The following is a 20098-nucleotide window of genomic DNA, read 5'->3' on the forward strand; positions in this document are numbered from 1 at the left end:
ATCTCCAATAAAAGTCTCAGGTGAGGTCAGCCCCAGGCAGTCAAAAACACGGTCTAAGGGAACATAACTTTGCTTGGGATTAGCTAGAGTAGAATGACTGGGATTGAAAAAAAAAATGTGGCTACTTTTATTTCAAGACACCCCCAACCACTCTTAAGCGCAGAATCTCTCAAAACGACAGACGTTTTTGTAACCCAGCAGTGTTTTAGATGTGAGGATGGTATTGTCGGCAAACATGCTGGGATCTTCGTATTAGCCAACCGTTGCACATCACAATTAAAGAAATCAAATTGTTTGCATAAATGGAAAAGAGGGTGGGGGAAAGGATACAAACCTGCCTAACCAACAGGATACAACCCTACCTGACCACCAGACCCACAGGAAAGGGGTCTGTCAATCCGCCTGAAGATCCACAGCGTCCCTGTGCAAAATTATTGCTGTATAATCGGATAAATAAAATCGACAGGTCAACATGTATATCCAAATTTACCAAAACCTGCCATATTTTCATACAGGGGTACTAAATCAAACCACAAATGCAATGTATAGGCTGCCTTTATTTAGGGCCACAGCCTACCAGAAAATTAATTGGGACCCGAAGACCTAGTCTGCTGTTCTGCTACCCTCCCTATTTTTTGTCACAATGTTTTGTCATGTTTCACACAGTTTCGCTATTTCAGATGTCCTGTTCTGACTGTACACAAACCTCCGAAAATTATTTCTTTCTCTTAGGACGTTTTGTACACGGTCTGCAATCCTGTTGCAAAAGTGATGCGTATTGTCACATTCAAGAGAAATGGAATACAAGCAATGGTGGAATATCCTTTATTTGAATTCTAAATCTTTTTTTTAGCCATGGGGAAAGCAATTGGGGCATTACTTACGTTCCCGTAAAAAAACGTTGTCTTCACCTAGCCCGATGTTCATTTGAGGAAAATCCAGCTACTGGAATGCTTGAAGTATCAGTGTCCAATTTCAAACATGTCAAATTAAAAGAGAACATTACCGTCTCTATTTGTAGCTTTTGAATATACATTTCTAGAATAGTGTTTCAGTTGTACATACTTGAATGGTTTTGTTTGATTTAAAAAGTGCTTCCTACTGGAGCAGGTTTTCTTCCCAAAATGATTTTCATAAAATGTATGTCATCTAGGATTCTGACCACATGTTTCATAGTTTCTTAGGAGTGAGGACTTTTATAAAATATCTAGTTGTCCATGGGACAGGCTGCTTACTAAATCTTACTTGTCCTGTTAAAATTGTATATATTCATTGCTTTTGCGGATGTGCAATGAGGGCACAAATTTTAAAAAAACTGTGTGGGGAGAGTTATTTTGGATTCACTGAAGAGATTTTCATATGAGCATGTGTGTATGTAGACAAAGATCTATATGTGCACACAATTATATATTCGCGCTTTAACTTTTACATATTGACACAAGTGTACCTTAATTGCACACTGTTAGACCTGTCTGGCTTTTTGGCGAAGTCCCTCCTAATTTTTATTTATTTTGTACCCTTTTTGCCCCTCATACCCTTGTTAATTTTTGTGTCTACTGACTTTTTGTAGGTGTTGGTCAGGGGGATAGGTGTTTTCTCCCCCCCTCATAATCTTTTACCTTAGGCCCAGAGGCCTGTTCTGACAGGAAAGTTGGCACCACCTAAAATGGTGGCCACCAACTGCCCCAACTGTCACCAACAGAACCTGGCCATAGCCTAACATAGGGCATTCCAGAACCTTCTGGTCCATTCTGGACCACTGAAGGGCAGCCTATATAAGGCGGAATGCGGGGCAGCCATTTTGTCTACCTGTGGAAGTCAGCTGGAGGACAGGCTGTAGCCAAGGGTGGGAGAGGTTAGACATAGGGTTGACCTCCTAGATAGGGAAGCTGCCTTGGGTTGTCACCTCAAAATCCCCCTTTTGGGTTATTTGTCCTGACCCCGCTGTGAAGGATTACTGGAGACCCTGGGTGCCTAGCTTGCCCCTTGTCCAAACTGTACAGGGGAAGTTTGAGGAGAAGGAGACTGCAGTGCTGCGGTGCGCAGTCCTCTGCCCAGCAGAGACTCAGGAAGGATAACCTTCTTCCCTAAGATCCCAACCCCTTCTTCAACTCAAGTGCTAAAAGGACTTTGTGAGGTGAGAACTGGGTACAGAATCGAGCCAGCGCTGTCCCTACCTTCCTGGGTGCTGGGGAAGGCTGGTGTCCTGAGGAGCCCTGGCTGGATCTGCCGACAACTGATCCCTGGAGTCCCTGGTGGAAGGCATCAAGCGTTCTGGAATAGCGCCCAACCCCGGGATCCACTGAGCCTGGGAAGCTTGTTAGGGCTTCCCTTTGAAAGCGGGACCCCGGGGGCACCTTCCGCGCTCCAGTCGCGTTACCGAGTAGAGTCCCGGTTTACAGAGAAGAGCCTGGGCGAGACGCTTTGCCAAGGCGCCATCGCGCATGCCCAGTCGGCTATAATATTCCCTCAGGAGGGGCCTAGGACCGAGCAGGCCCGGTGCGGTGTCGCTTCTCCCCCGCGCATGCGCAGGAGAGCCCGGGGGCGTGTGGAAGCGCCGACGCGACGCTGAGGAGAGCTGTCCTGAGCTGTCCCTTCGGCGAGTGGCTGAGATCAAGTGGGGCGCCGAGGGACAGATCCTGGACGGTGAGGAGCAGCCCTGTGGCGAGGCTGCATCACCGTGTCTGCGCTTCGTGTTCTGATTGCTGGAGAGGGAGCGAGGGGGCCGAGTAACAGCGGTGAAGCGTCCTCGAGTCCAGAGGGTGAGCGGAGGACTAGACTGCTGCCTGCTCCTACAAGTAAGCGGGGAGGAGTGAGGGGAGGCGAGGGAGAGCTGGTTAGGCCTCCTTTTCGTCTGGTTTCCTTCCCACACTGATTGAGCCTGAAAGGAAGAAGGAGGGGGGAGAGCCTGGAAAACGAGGGGCTTAACTGTGGAAAAACTACCTATATCAAGAAGCCTGGTTAGCTGAGGGGTGCAAAGAATATAAGAGTCCCAGTCAACCCCTGGCTCTTGACCATTAATGACAGTTGCCCCCCCCTCTGATGGAGTAGAGTGTCTGAAAAGCAAAATAGAAGCACATTGCATCATTAACTGTCCTATGGAATTAGAAGGGTTATCTACCAGACCTGGTTGTGGTGCATATTCAACTGTAATGAGCTATTGGAATTAATTATCAAACTGCATAGTAATTTAAGAGTATTATTGCTATTGCTGAGACCAGTTATAGAGTATAGGTCATCTTTAGAAACTATGCCTAATTAAGCGCTAGAAATGCTAGGAATGTACAGCTGATGATTTAAGCTAGCACCTTGACAGAATCTGTAACAAATTCCCTGACTAATAAGATTTGTGCTTTCATCTCAAAAGGAAATCTACTTGTATTTAGGTGGCGCTGGGGTTTTTCCTCCCAAGGTTCTAGCAGAGTGATAAATAACCTGATTGATTCTAAGGTACAGTTTATCCTAATGTACAAGTGTAATAGGAGTTCAAGGGTATAGCAACTGCTTTTAAGACAACGTGATAATCTGCTATTAATTTCAAAAGTGTAACTGCTGATTCTAAAAGTGCCTTGAACTGTTTTGAACTATTTATATGTGAGCTACTGATATTTGACAACAAAGAGCATATTATTTTTATATAAAGCAGTACGTATTTTCATATAATTTTGGTGGTGTTTTCTTTTTGAGTGCTATTGCGTGGAATTACTTTTGGGTGGTCTGCAACCTTTACACTGTGCCTCGGATATGCTAGTCTTGCCCTAGGCCAGGCTACCTAATTCCAACACACACCGTCCCAAAAAGTAGTAATGTAAAGCAAAGGTCTTGTGCTGCAGTGAATTGGGCCTACTTGTCCAGTGGGCAAAAGAAACAGGAAAATTTGTTTTTCCCAAACAATGTCATGGGCGTTGGGTAATAGCAATTCCTCATCCCAGTTTCTTTTATGTTTTGCAATGTCTTTTTCATTTCCATTTTGATACACTGTTGTACTTTGTTACAGCTGAACTCTTCTTCTGTTGAAGAAGCTGCTTAAGGGGCGCATAAAGTATGTTGGATGTTTGAACAGGTTGTGCAAGCTTCAGTTCAATAAATCTGAGCTTGATGTGAAATTCCTTCTCTATTTTAGTTTGTAACATTTTGTTTGCAGACTTAATGTTCAGTTCCCACTAAGTGGCACATGACCAAAGTCTATAAAGAGCAAGCTGGTTATGACAGAAATGGGAGCATGACCGTTCCAAGTGCCTCTGGTACCCTGCAAGTAGAAAATGGCTATTTTGGAGCATAATGAATATCTGCCTTTATACGTCGATCTGGTTCTTAGCGGATCTTAGCCGGTGTTCTGAGAACCATTGTATCCCCATGAGTGGCTGCCCCCCCCTACGTCACGGGGTGCAGATTTAGACATATTGAGAGACAAAGGGGCAGAGAGCGCCCGCGGGGTCCTTGTGCCGACCGCGTTCACAGCCTCGAGCCGCCAGCAGCCCGAGGCGGTGTACGAGGCTGAGTGTTGTATTGTAAGTGCAGTTATAAAACGTATTGTAAGAGCATATATTAAACACTGGCCAGCCTTTATTTTAACTCCAATTATAAATCGCTTACCGTCCCTGACGAAGCGCTTTAGGCGGGGCAGCGCAGCTCCGGGAACCCATGGCCAGTTCATTGTTTATTGCCTCCAGAGCAGCACTGCCCCGCCTAAAGCGCCTCGTCAGGGACAGTAATCGTTTTATAATTAGAGTTAAAATACAGGGCTGGCGACTCCAACCTTATGAACGCGGTCGGCACAAGGACCCCGCGGGCGCTTCTGCCCGAGACACGAGCCATGTCTCAACATAGCATGCGCAAATGGCAAATGTTAGGGGGTACATGGAATGATGGTGGGCGTGATGGCACATCACCGGCACGTCATCGGGCCGCAATGTGCGCATGCTTGCGCAAAGCAGGGGGGTCCACTGCCTCACGGGGGGCAGCGGATCATAGAACACCGGCTAGTAGCAATTTAAGATTCCCCGTCCATCAGCAGCCCAATGTGCAAGTAGGTATTCTTTTAGTGAGACCACAAGTGATACACTTTAACTGCTTGCTCTGATAAGGTTGACAGTCAGAAGATCTGTCCTCCCAGACAAAACCCAAATGTAACAATTACACCACTTTGCATGACAAGTTGTGAGGCCCTCGCACCACCCACAGTGGAATACCATGAGAGTGCAGGGGAGGCTACCCAAACGGATGTTCTCCAAGTAACTTCATTTCCATTACTAAACCTAGCCACTTTGTTAGACCATTATTTGTCTACTAATCACCACCATACTTAAACATTGCTTCTGTGCGTTTTTTGAGTTCTCATGAGAGATTTAGAGCTCAATATTAGGTTAATTGTTCTGAATGGGCTACAGATAATTTTAATGAAATGAAGGTAGAAGTTTGTAAGTGTCCCAAACTCATCTGTGCTAGAGAGCTACCAACTTAAGTGATGTAATAATTACTGTATTTTGTAGGTGGCAATCTGACTGCATTGATTGAAATGTCCTTACTTGGAGTAAATGGGGAAGGCTTTTTTTTGCGGGGGGGGGGGGTCTTGATGTTTAACTTTTTTTCTAAATATTGCCAGTTTATTTTCCTTAATAAGAAGTACATTCGAAAACATTCTTGGAGCCCAAAAAGCCAAAGCAGCTCTGAATGGAGCAGATATATATGCCGGGTGCTGTACTCTGAAAATTGAATATGCAAGGGTAAGCGTTCAAAATTATTTATATTAAATTTTTATGTACTTTTTTGGCATCTCTGAGTAACTTTTTATTTGAAAATCCACAGCCGACTCGTCTCAATGTCATCAAGAATGATTCTGAAAGTTGGGACTACACTAAGCCTTTCGTGAGTCAACCAGGACCAGGTAAGCACATCGGCATTTTTGTGCTGTTTTCGCAAGACTGCAGCTGTCATGGGCTAGGGGAAAGGGGATTCTAAACTATACTAGCCTCATGGAAACCACTATAATGGAACATAGTGCCTTACACTGGTGAAGTGAGTTTTTTTTAGTTCACCATGGAGCCCAGACATTCAGGCACGTTCGCATTCCAAGGACTTGCATTTCTCCAAGCAGTCTAACTGGACAAGAGGAATCAGATACAGAGCACTTCAGACTTGCACGCTGCATCTCATCGGAAAAGACTTTGTTGCACCTCATTTGGAAATGGCAGTGAAATGGCTAGAGGTGGATTCCAGCAGGCTGACTCTCCACTTCCGCATGCACCACATCGGCATCAGCAAAAGGCTCTCTGCAAAAACCTCAGACTCGCAATTCACCTTGACAGCATTCTGCATGCATCAACAGCACAAGTTTTAAAGGAGGACACGCACAAGTACAGATTTGCATGGGAAGAATGCTTTGATAAACTGTCCACATTTGTTTGCTGACTTATATCAGTGATCTGCATTCTTTTTAAAAACATTTTTCATCTTGCATTGGACTTGATTTTTGTTTTCCGCTAGTCAACCAATGTAAACATTTAGTTGCACATTTAACTTAGCAACAGTCTCGCATGTTAATTAGTTTCAGAAAACGAGAACTACATTGTTTAGACTTTCAAAGGTGTTAGTTGAAAATGTGGTTTACAGCTACAGTTATCATGGCCTGGTGTACATAACTACTTTTCCAATTATTCACGTTCCCTATATCTCCCTGCAAGCTAGTTTCATATTGTTGCACATTGTGAAATATATTTAAATTTCACCCATAAGGATCAGGGTGGAGCACTTACATGCCCCTCTGGAAAATATTCTAGCATTGGTTCTATAATTAATTTGTGCAGTTGAATTTCTTCAAGTGCCTGTTTTTCTGTGGGTGGGGCACATAGAGACATGGCATGTCTTTATACAACAACACACAAGTGCCTTTCTGTCAGATCATTGTATATTTAGACACTTGGTAATGTCTAATTTCTTATGCCTGTACAAAGCTAACAAAAAGCAGCAGTTTTGGAGACCTTATTTTCTTTACTGGACGATTTTAAATTGAAATATGGTATCCAGATACCTCAATGTATGTGGCATGAATATACTTAAAGCTACATTAGCCTCCTTGCAGCTAGTTATTGGTAGAAGTTTGGTACATTTAATCACTTTAGACAAAATTGGCTTTGAAATATGAAAAACATTGCATTATTTTACCAACTTTCTTTGCATAATATCACATTAACGAAGCCAAATACATCAATAAATTGTTTGGCTATATGATGTAATCCAATAACTGCTGACACCTTGGCTAGCTTTCTGTTTCATCTCTTTGGGTGTGTTGAATGGGCGGGTCCCTGAATATGTTAAAGGATCATATTTTCTTGTTAAGGGAACAGAACTGGTAGTTGACTAGAGATACAACTTAAATATGAGCATCCCTCTGTCACTGCAAAAAAATGTTTACATTAATTGTATAACTGCAACATACTTTTTACTGATTGTGAAACCATGTAATACAGGTTTTTGTTCGCTTATGCTGAATCTTCTTGAAAGGAGCCTTCTTTGAAAATGTGTTGCTGTTGAAGCTAATAGTATGATTCAGGTACTGTCTTTCAAAAGTATTGCATTTATTTAATGTACGATGTAGCTTGAATTGTTTCAAAGGGCAAATTAATGTATTTTATTTCGTGGTATTAGCTCTGCAGCCAGTTTTGTATTGAGGCCATGTGTCCGTTTTTCTAGTGTTAATTGCCCCAGATCCATTTTAAATTGATGACTAAAGGACAACTTAGTTGAAATCCTTCTTCTTAATACAGTTGTCCTTTATTGCCCCGCTTGGCTCAGTGTGTCCCTAATCTTCCCATGTTTTTTCTGTGGAGACCTACATATCGCACCAGGCAGTTTCAGTGTGTTTTCTTTTAAAAAGTTGGTTAGTATGATTTCTTTTTTATAGAAGGACAGAAATAGGGTGCGTAGTCCTAATGTGTACATGGGTTTGCACGTTTCGATGTGTATTTACCTGATAAAACTTTAAAAGAGCCTGTAGAGTCTAAAAAAAAAAAACTTTGGGAAGTCTTTGGATAACTTTGCATTACTTGCATAGTTGGTAACTTAACCCCTTCCAGGCTCATGACGAGCTGGGCTCGTCATGGTGTAGCCTCCTCAAACACTGATGACGAGCCCAGCTCGTCATGAACAATGGACTTTTGAAAATTACAGCACAGCAGCAAAATATCGCTAGCAGCGATGGTGTTAAAATACCTCGACCAGCTTTGTTTGTTAGAATTTTACTCTGTTTTTTCCAGAGAATTTTCCAATTGTATTGGTTTGTGACGTATGTGGGATGGCCTTGCATTTAGGGGGGTGTTTCCTACATTCTTGTAGACTTACATAGTTCACAACAATTGTGCAAAGCTTTTTATTTATCTCACTTCATGAGCATGTGGATTAAGGATTATCAACAACCTACACTATTGTCAGGCTAACAGAAATGATCAGCAATTACCTTGTATTTCATAGTGCTCTGTAGTTCTTGGATACTCTTCCGAGCACCATGATTCGAGCATCCCTCAAAGTATTGCTCTATTTCAAATGAACTGAAATTGATATAGCATCCGTATTGACTTGCGCCTTCTTCACTTGAGGGCCACATATTGCAACATAATTTGTCTCTAAAAAGCTGTACATAACTTGTCTAGACTCATGTTTATTTTTACACTTAAAATCTGAGCGTTTGAAAACGTTTTTTTTCCTTTCTTTTTTGGGTTTACTAATGTTGAATTGAATTTTTTTCTTGCAGATAGAGGCAAAGGCCGACAAAGACCGGCTATTCTGGGAGACCATCCTGCATCATTTGGGTCATCCCATGGAGGACCAGCATCTACCCATGGCTCAAACTATGGCTCCTCATACGGCTCATATGGTGGCTCATATGGCTCGTCATATGGGTATGATGGATTTGGTAAGTTTATGCGAATTGTGGTATTGCAAAATTAGTGTTCCCGTTTAAAAAAAAAAAAAAGATTCCCTCAAAGTATTGGACTCCCATTTACTTAGTCATTCGTTTCCAATTTGTCAGAATTTTGTGGCTGCCTAGAAACCTTGAACTTGGTCATATTGCTTCACGGCCTCTCACTTCCTTTTACGCCAGTTTTAAATCAAGCATACCAGACTGGACAATCTGTGAGCAGTGTGCATTGTCCTGAATCCTGTTTACATCCTTGTTGGAACAAACTCAACCAGTGAGATGGAAAGCTGGAGAACTCTGCCCTCCTATACATGGCAAATCTGAGGTTGAAAAAACGATGTTGATCACATCTTGCCAATTGAATTTTAGATAATGTATGGACTTGAAACAGTTTAGGTAAAGCCGGAAAGGAAACTGTTCCTTTAATAGAACCAGCAACTCCTCTATCATAAACTACAGTGCTGCACTTTGAATATCGCTCAATTTTATCCAGCTGTTAGCACTGGTATGTATCTGCAGTGAGCAGAACTTTCTACCCTCGTGACATTTTTAATTTCTTTGTTTCCACGATTTTCGAATTTGTTCACTTGTAGTGTTCTGCCTTTTTGCTGCCCAGTGACATGCTTTTAACTTCATCAGTTGTCCTGGGAAGAAGTTGAAAAGTTACATTTTAACTTAAGCAAATACCCCCTGGCCCCACACTCATTCATCCCCCAAGTAAACCCAATCCTTACAGTCTTTGCAAACCTTTTCTGTGACCGTATGTTTGTGCTGTGTGCTCTGGAAGGAAAATGTTACTTACCGAGTAGGCATTGTTTCTTGGCATGTAGAGCTGTAGTTTCATTTGCTTTGCCTACTCCTGCCATCTAGTGTTGGATCCGGATGTTTGCAAGTTGTTTTTATTTGAAGAAGTCTTTTCTTTCACTGGGTAGATGGCTCCCCTTTCCGTGATAGTGCTTATGGCATCAACTCCATTGTTAAATTGTTTTCCTGCATAGGGTAATGTAGTTAGGAAGAGTAGAATAGAGATGTCCATACGTATAAATGTAATTAGGAACTAAAATCGCTACAGGAGACCGGGGAGGTGGGTGTGCGCATGTGAATCTACAGCTCAAGAACAGATGCTTACTGGGTAAGTAATCTCCCAAGCGATGGCTAACCTTTAGTGGCTGTAGTTTTGTTTTTTAATTACTGCTTGGCCTCATTTGCTTGTCTTGAGGACACATCTACACAATAGTGTTTGGTGAATGTGTGCGTTGTAGACCATGTTGCTGCCTTACAAATGTCTGCTTTGGTGTTATTAGCCAAGCCGGCCATAGTAGCCCCTATTTTGCGAGTGGAATGCGCCCTAGGGTTTACTAACCAATTTCTCTTTGCTTTAGTACAACATGTTTGGATGCATTTTACAATCCATCACGCAATTCCTTACTTGGAGATAGGATTGCCCTTATGAGGGGGGGGGGAAGCAAAATTTTGTTTTCCTGAAGTCTTTGGTTCTTTCTATGTAGTAAAGAATAGCTCACCTAACATCAAGCGTATGTAGAGCTCGTCTGCTACAGAATCTGGTTGAAGAAAGAAAACTGATAACTCAACTGATTGATATGAAAAGCAGAAATTACTTTAGGGAAGATTTTAGGATTAGTACGAAGAATCACTTTATCCTTGTGTAGTTGAAAGAAAGGCTCTTGTATTGTTAATGCCTGGAGTTCACCAACTCTCCTTAGCAAGGTTATTGCTATGAGGAAAGCGACTTTCCAGAATGGATTTGTAGTTGACATTTGTACAATGGTTCAAAAGTTGGACCCATTTGCCTTGTAGGAACTATGCTTAAATTCCATTCTGAAGTGGGTGGAATCCTTGGAGGTATTACTCTTTTTAATCCCTCCACGAATGCTTTAATCACTGGTTCACTGAATAGAGAAAGGTGTTGTCTGTTTTCTAAGTATGCAGCTACAGCTGCTAGATGTAAGCAAATGGATGTGTAAGCTAATCCACATTGTTAATGCAACAAAATGTTTTGCACAGAAGCATCAAGTGGATTGATATGATTGTTGTTACAATAGACAACAAAGCGTTTCCACTTTGCTGTATAACATGCTCTAGTAGTAGGCTTTCTAGTTTCTTTGAGAATATTCATACAGTCTAATGGTAGCTGTAAATAACCAAACTCTTATGACTTCAGGAGCCAAATCGCTAGGTTGAGTTCTTTGGGATTTGGATGTCTGATTTCTCTATGGCTCTGAGTGAGGAGAGAGGGTGTGAGATGTAAAAAATGTTTATGTGGAACCACCGAGGGCTCTAATACTATGATGTACCATAGTCGACGAGCCCAAGTAGGTGCTACTAGTATGAACCTGAGGGACTTCTGCCTGAGCTTCCGCAGTAGATCTGTTCCCGACAGCTCCGCTTCTTCGGAAGTTGGCATCACCTGGGGGAATGTATTTTTGAAAGCATGGTCGGGCGTCTTTGCCTATGCCTTTTCTTCGATTTCCCCCTCCTGCCACATGCTCTCACAAAGATGAAGGAACCATGCAAAGTAATGCTAATAACTCCGTGGTGGCCCAGACAACACTGGTTCACGGTGTTGCTCCTGCTGTTGGAGGATGGTCCAATTCGTCTGCAACCAATATCCTCATTCTTGACAATGTCCCGGGGACAAGTGCTTCATTAGGACCCGAGATCGCTGCGCTTAGCGGCCTGGCTCCTGAATATTGCGAATTCCGCATCCTAGATGTTTCGGCAGAATACAGAGATATTCTAGCACATGCCAGATCTGAAACTACAAACGGAGCATATAGGATGAAATGGAAGAGATTCAGTCTGTGGTGCCAAGAACATAATATTCATCCTCAACTCAGAGGCACATCATATTATTCTGTATATTCTGATGTTGGCAAAATCTGGTTGGGCCCATGCCTCTACTAAAGTACACCTGGCGGCAATTTCTCGATATAGACTACTTCCTTGTCCATCACTTTGGTCTGAAATAATTATGAAGCATTTCATGAAGGGGTTGTTTCGGACCAGAAATTCTTATCCTAGAAGCTAGCTCTTCTTGGAGCTCTCGCTTCAGCCAGAAGTGTTGGAGAAATACAGGCTCTCCAGATACAAGAACCGTTTTTGCAGTTCAAGAAGGACAGTGTTGTCCTCAGGACTAATCCCAAATTCATTCCAAAAGTGCCAACAGAATTCCATCTAAATGAATCACTGGTTCTTAGGCGGTTTTTTCCCATCAACTGGCAACAGCAGTGGAAAACGCTTTTCATTCATTAGAAGTTCAACACTGCCTGAAATTTTACGGGCAAAGAACAAGGCCTTTCCGCAAGTCTTCCCAACTATTTGTTGCTTATAGGGTCCCCAGGAAGGGGTTTTTTCCCCTTGTAAAAGGTGAATTTCTCTATATATTTCAAAGACAATATGGTCATCAGGCGGTGGGGAAGCCTTTGTATGCACCTGTTCGTGCACATTCTACAAGAGCAGTGTCTACCTCCACTGCTTTATTTGCAGGAGTACCTATCCAGGATATCTGCAGAACTGCTACCTGGAAGAGTACTCGTACCTTCACCGGACATTAGTGCCTTGATGCACCTGCAAATAGGATGTGGCAGTGGGGGGGAAGCAGTGCTGAGGAGCCTTTTCCAGTAACTGTGAGCCCTCTTTTCTATCCCTCCTTCGTTGGTAATATAGGCACATTTTGTCATGATATGTTGTGTTATATGCCATTTGTGAAGATTTCTCTATCTGTATGTGTGTAAAAAAAAAATATATATATACTGCTATTATTGGATTACATATGTTACCTAATTCGAGATCTTGGGTGACAAAAAATGTGCTATGACTTGCTGCTCGCTATTCTGATTGAGGCATGTGAATCTAAGAAAGCTCCAATACTGGAGTAAGAAAACCAGTTACTTACCTGTAACTGTAGTTCTCCAGTATTGGAAGCTTTCATAGATTCACATGCACCCACCCTCCTCCCCTGAGAGGCTCACCTCTGATTTAGCACAAAAAGTGTTTATGGCACAAGTGCGCGAAAATCTGAGGGGCAAAAGGTTCTCTTGGGAGTGTTCTAGAGGGTGAGGGGACAAATTTAGTCTCTTACATAACGAAGGTTATGGGTTGCAAAAGGAAAATGGGCCTAGGCCTCTTTTCAGTTTGCTATACTAAGCATTGCTTTTTTATGTACCGGAGACTCCCGTCTCGATGACGGGGAATGATTCAGGCATGTGAATCTATGAAAGCTTCCAATACTGGAGAACTACAGTTACAGGCATGTAACTTGTTTTCTTCTTGGAAGTAGAGGGGCGGAACTTGAGGGTGAAGTTCCCACTCATAGACTTGCTGCCTGTGTCTGGTGAGCAGGTCTGCAATCATATTGTCTACTCCTGGAAGGTGCTCTGCTCGGAGATACATTTTGTGATGAATTGCCCAGTTCCAAATGCTTTGTGCAAGGCGCGACAGTTGGAGGGAGTGTCTCCCGGTTTCTGTAAGTAGTATGCATCTGCTGTCAATACAATCTGTGGAAATCTGGTCTTTGAAGGGCTGCCCCTTTCCTAAGTTTTGAGGGTTCCACCATTGCAGAGAGCGATTGATGTGGCGGACTATCAACATGAGTTTGGTTATTAGACCCTTGGATTGATTCCACTGACACGCTTGACATTCCTGCAGAAGACTCATGTAGAGTCTTGCATGAAGAACAATTGCTATACAGGAAGCCATCAGTCCCAGGAGTTGCATGAAGAATCTGGCTGGTAATGATTGAATGGGTTGGAAAAGTAATATTGTGGTTTGAATATTGTGATTTGTGGCTACATTGGTAGTGGCCAGAGCTTTGAGATTGTTGAGGGAAGCTCCTTGATCAGACTGCACCTGTGCCGGACACAGGTGCTTTTGGGGCATTTATTGTGGACCACAACTGATGAGGTAGATTTACTGCAGTCAGAGTGTGTAGTATACAGTTCTAATAATTGCTTGCTTTGATAAGCCAGTTGTCCAGGTAAGGAAAAATGTATACATTGTCTTCTGAGATGAGCAGCTACTACAGCAAGATATTTGGTAAACACTCTAGGGGCTGTGGTCACGCCAAATAAAAGTACCTTGAATTGGTAATGTTTCCTACTATCACAAATCTGAGAGATTTGCGGAGACCGGGATGAATTGGAATATATAAGTAGGCTTCTTTTAGATCTAGCGTATGTCATTCTGTTGCAACAAGGAAAGTACTTGTTGAAGAGTGACCATGTGAAAGTGTTCTGACAATATGAATGTTTAACTCCCCGAGATCTAGAATAGGTCTGAGATCCGTCCTTTTTGGAGATCAGAAAGTAAAGGGAATATCCCCTGACCCTCTGTACTGTAGTGGGACTGGTTCTATAGCCCCTTTATAGGGTTCGCCTGAGCCAGCGCATGCGCTGCTGTGCGAGACATTTAGTAAGCAGCTTTTGAAAGTGCCACCACAGGCTTTTGGTGCCTCAAGCTTGCATGCACGCGCGCAACCGCCATCTGGCTTTCCTCCGTCACACAACTCCTGCTTGTCCTGCACCCCCCAACACAGATCGCTTCTGTCGGCTGATCGTACGCGGCCAATGCTTGTTCCTTTTAGCACTGAGCTTTAACTGTGGTTATATATACATGCTTTTCTCTCTCCCACAGCGCGCAATCACTAACTTTCGCTGCCACGTCACTTTCACTGCCGCGCGGCCAATGCATGCTGAAATACACTACCAATCGGTTATATGTTGCCAGGGACCACAGTTTATTAACCTCTTCGCCGCTAATGACAAGGGTAACTCGTCATGGAGTTTCCATTGATTTCAATGGAAATTACATTGTGGCACCAGAAGCACCATAGCATCCAAGTGGTTAACAACCGCAGCCTTTCCCTTTTCCTTCTGCCTCGCCATTTATATTATCACCACTCCACCTCACAATCTAACGCCTCACTAAATAGACACACATCTGCCTACTCCACCAAGAATCTGTATCGCTGAGGGCTTTTAATCAGGTGTACCTGGAAGTTAAGCTCACACCATCGGACGAGTTGCCATGCTACCCTTCTAAACAAAAATGCTTCTCTTTCTGCCCGTGCCAACTTGTTCCCCCCCATCTCACCTCCTCTCCTCCAGAATCGGACTCTGGTTCCTCAGGCACATCCTCCTCCTCAATAGTTCGGATCAGAACCAGATCTGCGAGCTGCGGCATTCTAAAACCAGCTACCCCTCTCTTCCCCCCTCCTGCCACTTTTCTACTACCTGGCTCTGTGACACATGAGAATCTCAAACCGGGAACTTCAACTGAGTTACATTGAAAGTGCTCCAACCGGAAGTAGTCACCCTTGCGAGATAGGAGGTTTAAACCCTATACAGCCACGTTGGGTAGTGCCTTACGCATCAGCTGCTCTGCAGATTCTTGCCCCTATAGGCATAAAGTGTACTTTATTTGTATTGTGTGAAATGCTCCCGTAACTGAATAAGTTTGCTTGCCTAGTATTGAAGTAACTCTGACCCTTTCCATCCTTTAGGTTAAACATTGTAATGTGTGTGTATATATGTATATATATATATATATATATATATATATATATATATATAATATCTCGCTTCCTACGCCTTAAAACGATAGACGGTAGTATGCAAAGATAACAGGTTGCACTCAAAAGCACACTTATCTTCTGGATAATTCACTGTATCCTCTGCTGCACTCACCAGCAGGCAGAGTTGTTAGTTACCATTCCCAGATAAATACCTGCCCTCTGTTCACATTTTAAAGAATCTACAAATACATTACGATTAAATAGAAATGATTGCAGAAAGTTCCTATTGGCCGTTCTGTCTTTGTTGACTAATTAGCAATAAGGAATAACTTGGAGAATGTATTTCCCCGTTGACTTACACCACCACAGCACTGCATCACGCTGCGCCACCACTGAAATCACGTGGCGCCACCACTGCAATCACGCAGCAGACATAACTAAATACTTATAAGGTCCCAAAAGCGAGACCTATTTGCTATGCCAAGGCTTGTTCTAATGAAGATCGCAACTCTTGTTGAAGAAGGTGCAGATGGTCTGGTGGCATTTTGTGGGATCGAGGAGGAATGTTTGTAGGATTGTTGGTAAGCTCGAGGCTGTAGCCATGTTGGATAATTCAAAGCACCCGTTTTTTCGAATGTTATTGAGTTCCAAATGGGGAGAAAGTTTTGAAGTCTTCCGCCGACAGGTGTGGAATAGTCAGTGGGAAGCGTTTGGAAGTCACTGTGGGATGTGTGGGCGAAGCTTTATATTTTTTGTCCCCTCGGAGTAAGAATTGCGATTCTCATATTAACATGTTTAGAGAATCTGGATTTCATTGAAGACACGAAGGCTGACATTATGCAAAGTCTTTTATTGCATCCAAGCAGCTGCATACATCAAAATAGACAAAGCTCTAAAACAGAACAATGGCAACACATAAAGCCCATGAGACCGCAATCTGCTTCTTTTAAATGAGCAGTCCAAGAAAGGAAGAACTTCGAAACGTCTTAAATCCAGGTTAAACTTCAAATGTAGAATGAATGAAGGAAAATGAAGAGTATTAACGATGAGTAAATGGATGATGAAAATAAATCCAACGATGATAATGATGAGAAACCGCAATCAAGGATTTTCTGAAAAAAGAGGATAAAATAAGCCGCGAAAAATAAATGTAGTACAGTACAACAATAGAATGCATTACAATCAAATGTAATAAACAATGCTAAATAGCAATTGAATGCACTACAGTAAAATATTATAAATGACGATAAACACCACCACCAGAAGGTGGGAGGGAGGGATTATGTCAGCCTCCGTGTCTTTAATGAAATCCAGATTCTCTAAACATGTTGATATGAGAATCGCAATTTCATAACAAGACCGGAGGCTACATTATGCATGTTGGAAGCTTTCCAAAACATTAGACATGTGCTTAATATGTTTACAATAATGACGAGCAAAGGTACTTGCATTAGACCAATCAGCAGCTTTAAGGATGTCCTCTGAGACTTACTGGCCATAGTGCCTCTTAAAGAATGAGCTTGAAATTTGTTTAGGTCCACACCAGCAAGACACATAGCAGTTTTGATCCATCTAGCGATAGAAGTGGAGGAAATTCCTTTGTGGGGTTTAACAAATGAAATAAGCAATTGAGTAACACCTTGGGGACGGAGATGAACCATCCTTCGATCCTATTCCTTCATGCACTCCACAACGCAGAGTTTAGGACGGTGGTCAAAACGAGGATAAAAGATAGTCGGACATGGTTTTAGTTCTCTTAAAAATATCAAATTTAATGCCAAATACATTTTAAGAACGGCTTGAAATTTCTAGACCTTTTGATTTCAGAAGCTCTTCTGCAAGAGATTAGACACAACAAAGTGGCTAATTTAATAGAAAGGTTTTTCCTGTTCAGAAGTGAGTTAGGAGGCCAGTTGTTGAAGAGATCAAGAACCAAATTGACATCCCAAAGGGTCTCATACCTGGCTTTAGGAGGTCTCCTTAAGCAGATACTTTTCATGACTCTACAGATAACATTTTTACCAATAGTTTTTCCATTGAGTATGACCAGCAGATATGGCAGACCTATAACAATTAATAGACCTATAACTCAGCCCCCTCTCGAACTGTTCAACCTAGAAGTTGACTGTTAACAATGGGGGCCTCCAGATACTGTTGTATCTGTAGTGTGTGCCAGGTGCCCAAGATTCTCTGAGGAGGGTTGAAGCAGACTCCAAAGTCCTGAGATTTGATTAGATCTCCTGGCACTCTCCAGACAAGAAGGGATTAACTCTCGTTCAGAAGTAGGGAGTGAATTCGACTGTCTGTCGGTGAGAAGATCTCCCAGGGAAGGAATTAAGAAGGGGACACTGCATGTCAGTTCCAGAATGGTCGGGAACCAAGCTTGAGAGGTCCAGAAAGGAGTTATCAATATGAGGAGAGATTGTTTTTGTCTCACTTTCTGAAGGACCCTCTGAATCATTGCAAAGGGAGGAAAATCATATCCCCGGATGTCTTTCCAAGATTGTAGAAAGGCATTGACTGCTAGAGCACCCGGGTCGGGCATCCAGCTGAAGTATTTCGGAATTTGAAAAGTCAATCTGCTTGCGAACAAATCTACATCTAGAGGGCCCAGATCTTGTTCAGGGTGTTGAAAACAGAAACGCTTAGTTTCCAATCTCTGTAATCGACAAGGAATCTCGATTTTCCAATCCGCCGAGAAGTTTGCCTCTCTCGGAAAATATACTGATTTGAGGGATATTTTGTGCTCCAGACAACATCCAAAGTTTCTTGGCTAGTTTCGATAAGTCTGAGGACTTAGTTCCGCCTAGACAGTTAATATAAGCTACAGCTGACATATTGTTCATCTTCAGAAGGACGGACCTCCCTTGAAGGGAGTGCTTGAAACTCACAAAGGCATAGAGACCGGCAGTCAATTCCAGGAAGTTTGTGGTGAAGAGATTCTTCTCGAGACCCAAGACCACCAGTGTTTTGATTGAGTAAACAAGCTCCCCAGCCATGAAGGCTCGCATCTGACTCGAAGACAAACTCTGGTTTGGGGCCAAAGATTGCTTTGCCATTGCAGGCTTTCAAATTGTTTAGCCACCAATTCAATTCTGAGCGAACTTCTGGGTCCAAACAAACTCTGTCTCTGTACCACAGTCAGAGCCTTTGCTTTGATTCTCTGGAGGGCCCGATGATTAAGTGGTCCAGGAAAAATGGCCTGAATGGAGGATGATCGAAGACTCAATAGTCTCGCAAGCTCTCTCCGAGAAGTCCTGATGTCTCAAAACATCTTTTTTTATTTTGGATATTTTCTTTGAGGGAAGAAGACAGCGTATCGTGTCTACAGTGAAGCCTAAGAACTCTATGGACATTGTGGGAGTCAAAAATGATTTTTTTGTTTATGATGAACCCCACATTTTTCAGCAGATTCACGGAGAAATTCAAATCTCGAACCAGTTGATGAGGATCTTGGGACATAATAAGGATGTCATTGAGGTAAATAATTAGACGAATCCCTCTTGATCTTAGATAAGATACGACCGCTCTCATCACCTTGGTGAAACACCAAAGGGTGGAAGAGAGCCCGAAGGGAAGAGCTTGGAATTGATAGAAGTGATCTTTCCAAAGGAATTGAAGAAAGGGTTAATGAACCTCGACCATGGAGGTAGGCATCTTTGAGGTCTAGTTTGACTAACCAATCCTTCTCCAAAAGAAGATCCCTGAGAACATGGATACCCTTTATCTTGAAGTGTCTAAGTCAAGAACTTGTTTAGGTCTCACAAGTTGATGACAGGTCTCCAACCTTCCTTTTTTTCTACCAAAAAAAAGGTTGCTTATAAAATCCAACTGATCGATTGGGACTTCTAAGATAGTGCCTTTTTGAATCATGGAGGAGATCGCTTCTACAATTTTCTCTTGTTCCAAAGACATGTGAATCTTCCTGGGAAAGGAAGTCTGTAAGGGAGTGAGTGAAGTCTATCATAAATCCTTTTACAGTATTTAAAACCCAAGAGTCCGGAGTAATCCATTTCCAATTCATTAAAAATGTTTGAGTCTTCCGCCCACTTAGCGGGAAAGCAGGAGAAGGAAGAACAACACTCACCTGAGGGTGTGTTAGAATTGCTTGTTCCACGGGATCTATAACCTCTGCCTCTTTGTGGGTAGAACTGTGGGGTATTGAATTGCTGTTGATATCCTCTGCCGGAGCCACGACCACTTGAGTAGGTTAATGAAGAGTATGTCTCCTTAAGAGGGTATGAGACAAAAGTCAAATTAAGCACTGAATGTCAGAAAAAAACAAGCCAAATTGAGGTTAATATGCTAGAATTTAACGAGCCAAATTGAGGTTAAAATGTTAGAATTAAACCAAAATCAAGGAGAATGCTTATAAAAAAGTCAAATCACGAAGGAGAAACAGCTGATCGTATGAATAAAACGCTAGAGCGCGGTCAACCGTTGTCATAGGAACTCACTGTATGAGCAGGAAGAACGAGGAAAGTCCCTAGGCAACAAACACACAACGTGTGTGTTGCCCATGGTCTTTCCTCTAATCAGCGGCATAGGTGAAGACGCGTTTTACAATTAAGGGGAAGCCCGATACCAGAGCGGAGACATGTCCGCGAAGGAGCGAGGCAGTGGAGTGCTTTCAATGCCTACTAAGGAGC

The 20098-nt window shown here is 42.7% G+C and overlaps 1 protein-coding gene across 1 annotated transcript in view; it reads left to right on the top strand.

Moving 5' to 3' along the window:
* The window catches only part of HNRNPLL (heterogeneous nuclear ribonucleoprotein L like), a 55534-nt gene that overhangs the window by 13785 nt on the left and 21651 nt on the right, over nucleotides 1-20098 (top strand). Inside the window, exons 4-7 of the mRNA XM_086927188.1 lie at nucleotides 733-818; nucleotides 5630-5726; nucleotides 5809-5887; nucleotides 8750-8911. Of these exons, the coding sequence (XP_086783314.1) occupies nucleotides 733-818; nucleotides 5630-5726; nucleotides 5809-5887; nucleotides 8750-8911 (424 nt within the window). The remainder of the gene's footprint in view (nucleotides 1-732; nucleotides 819-5629; nucleotides 5727-5808; nucleotides 5888-8749; nucleotides 8912-20098) is intronic.

The sequence above is a fragment of the Lissotriton vulgaris genome, chromosome 6, assembly GCF_964263255.1.
Source record: "Lissotriton vulgaris chromosome 6, aLisVul1.2, whole genome shotgun sequence".
Lineage (NCBI taxonomy): Eukaryota > Metazoa > Chordata > Amphibia > Caudata > Salamandridae > Lissotriton > Lissotriton vulgaris.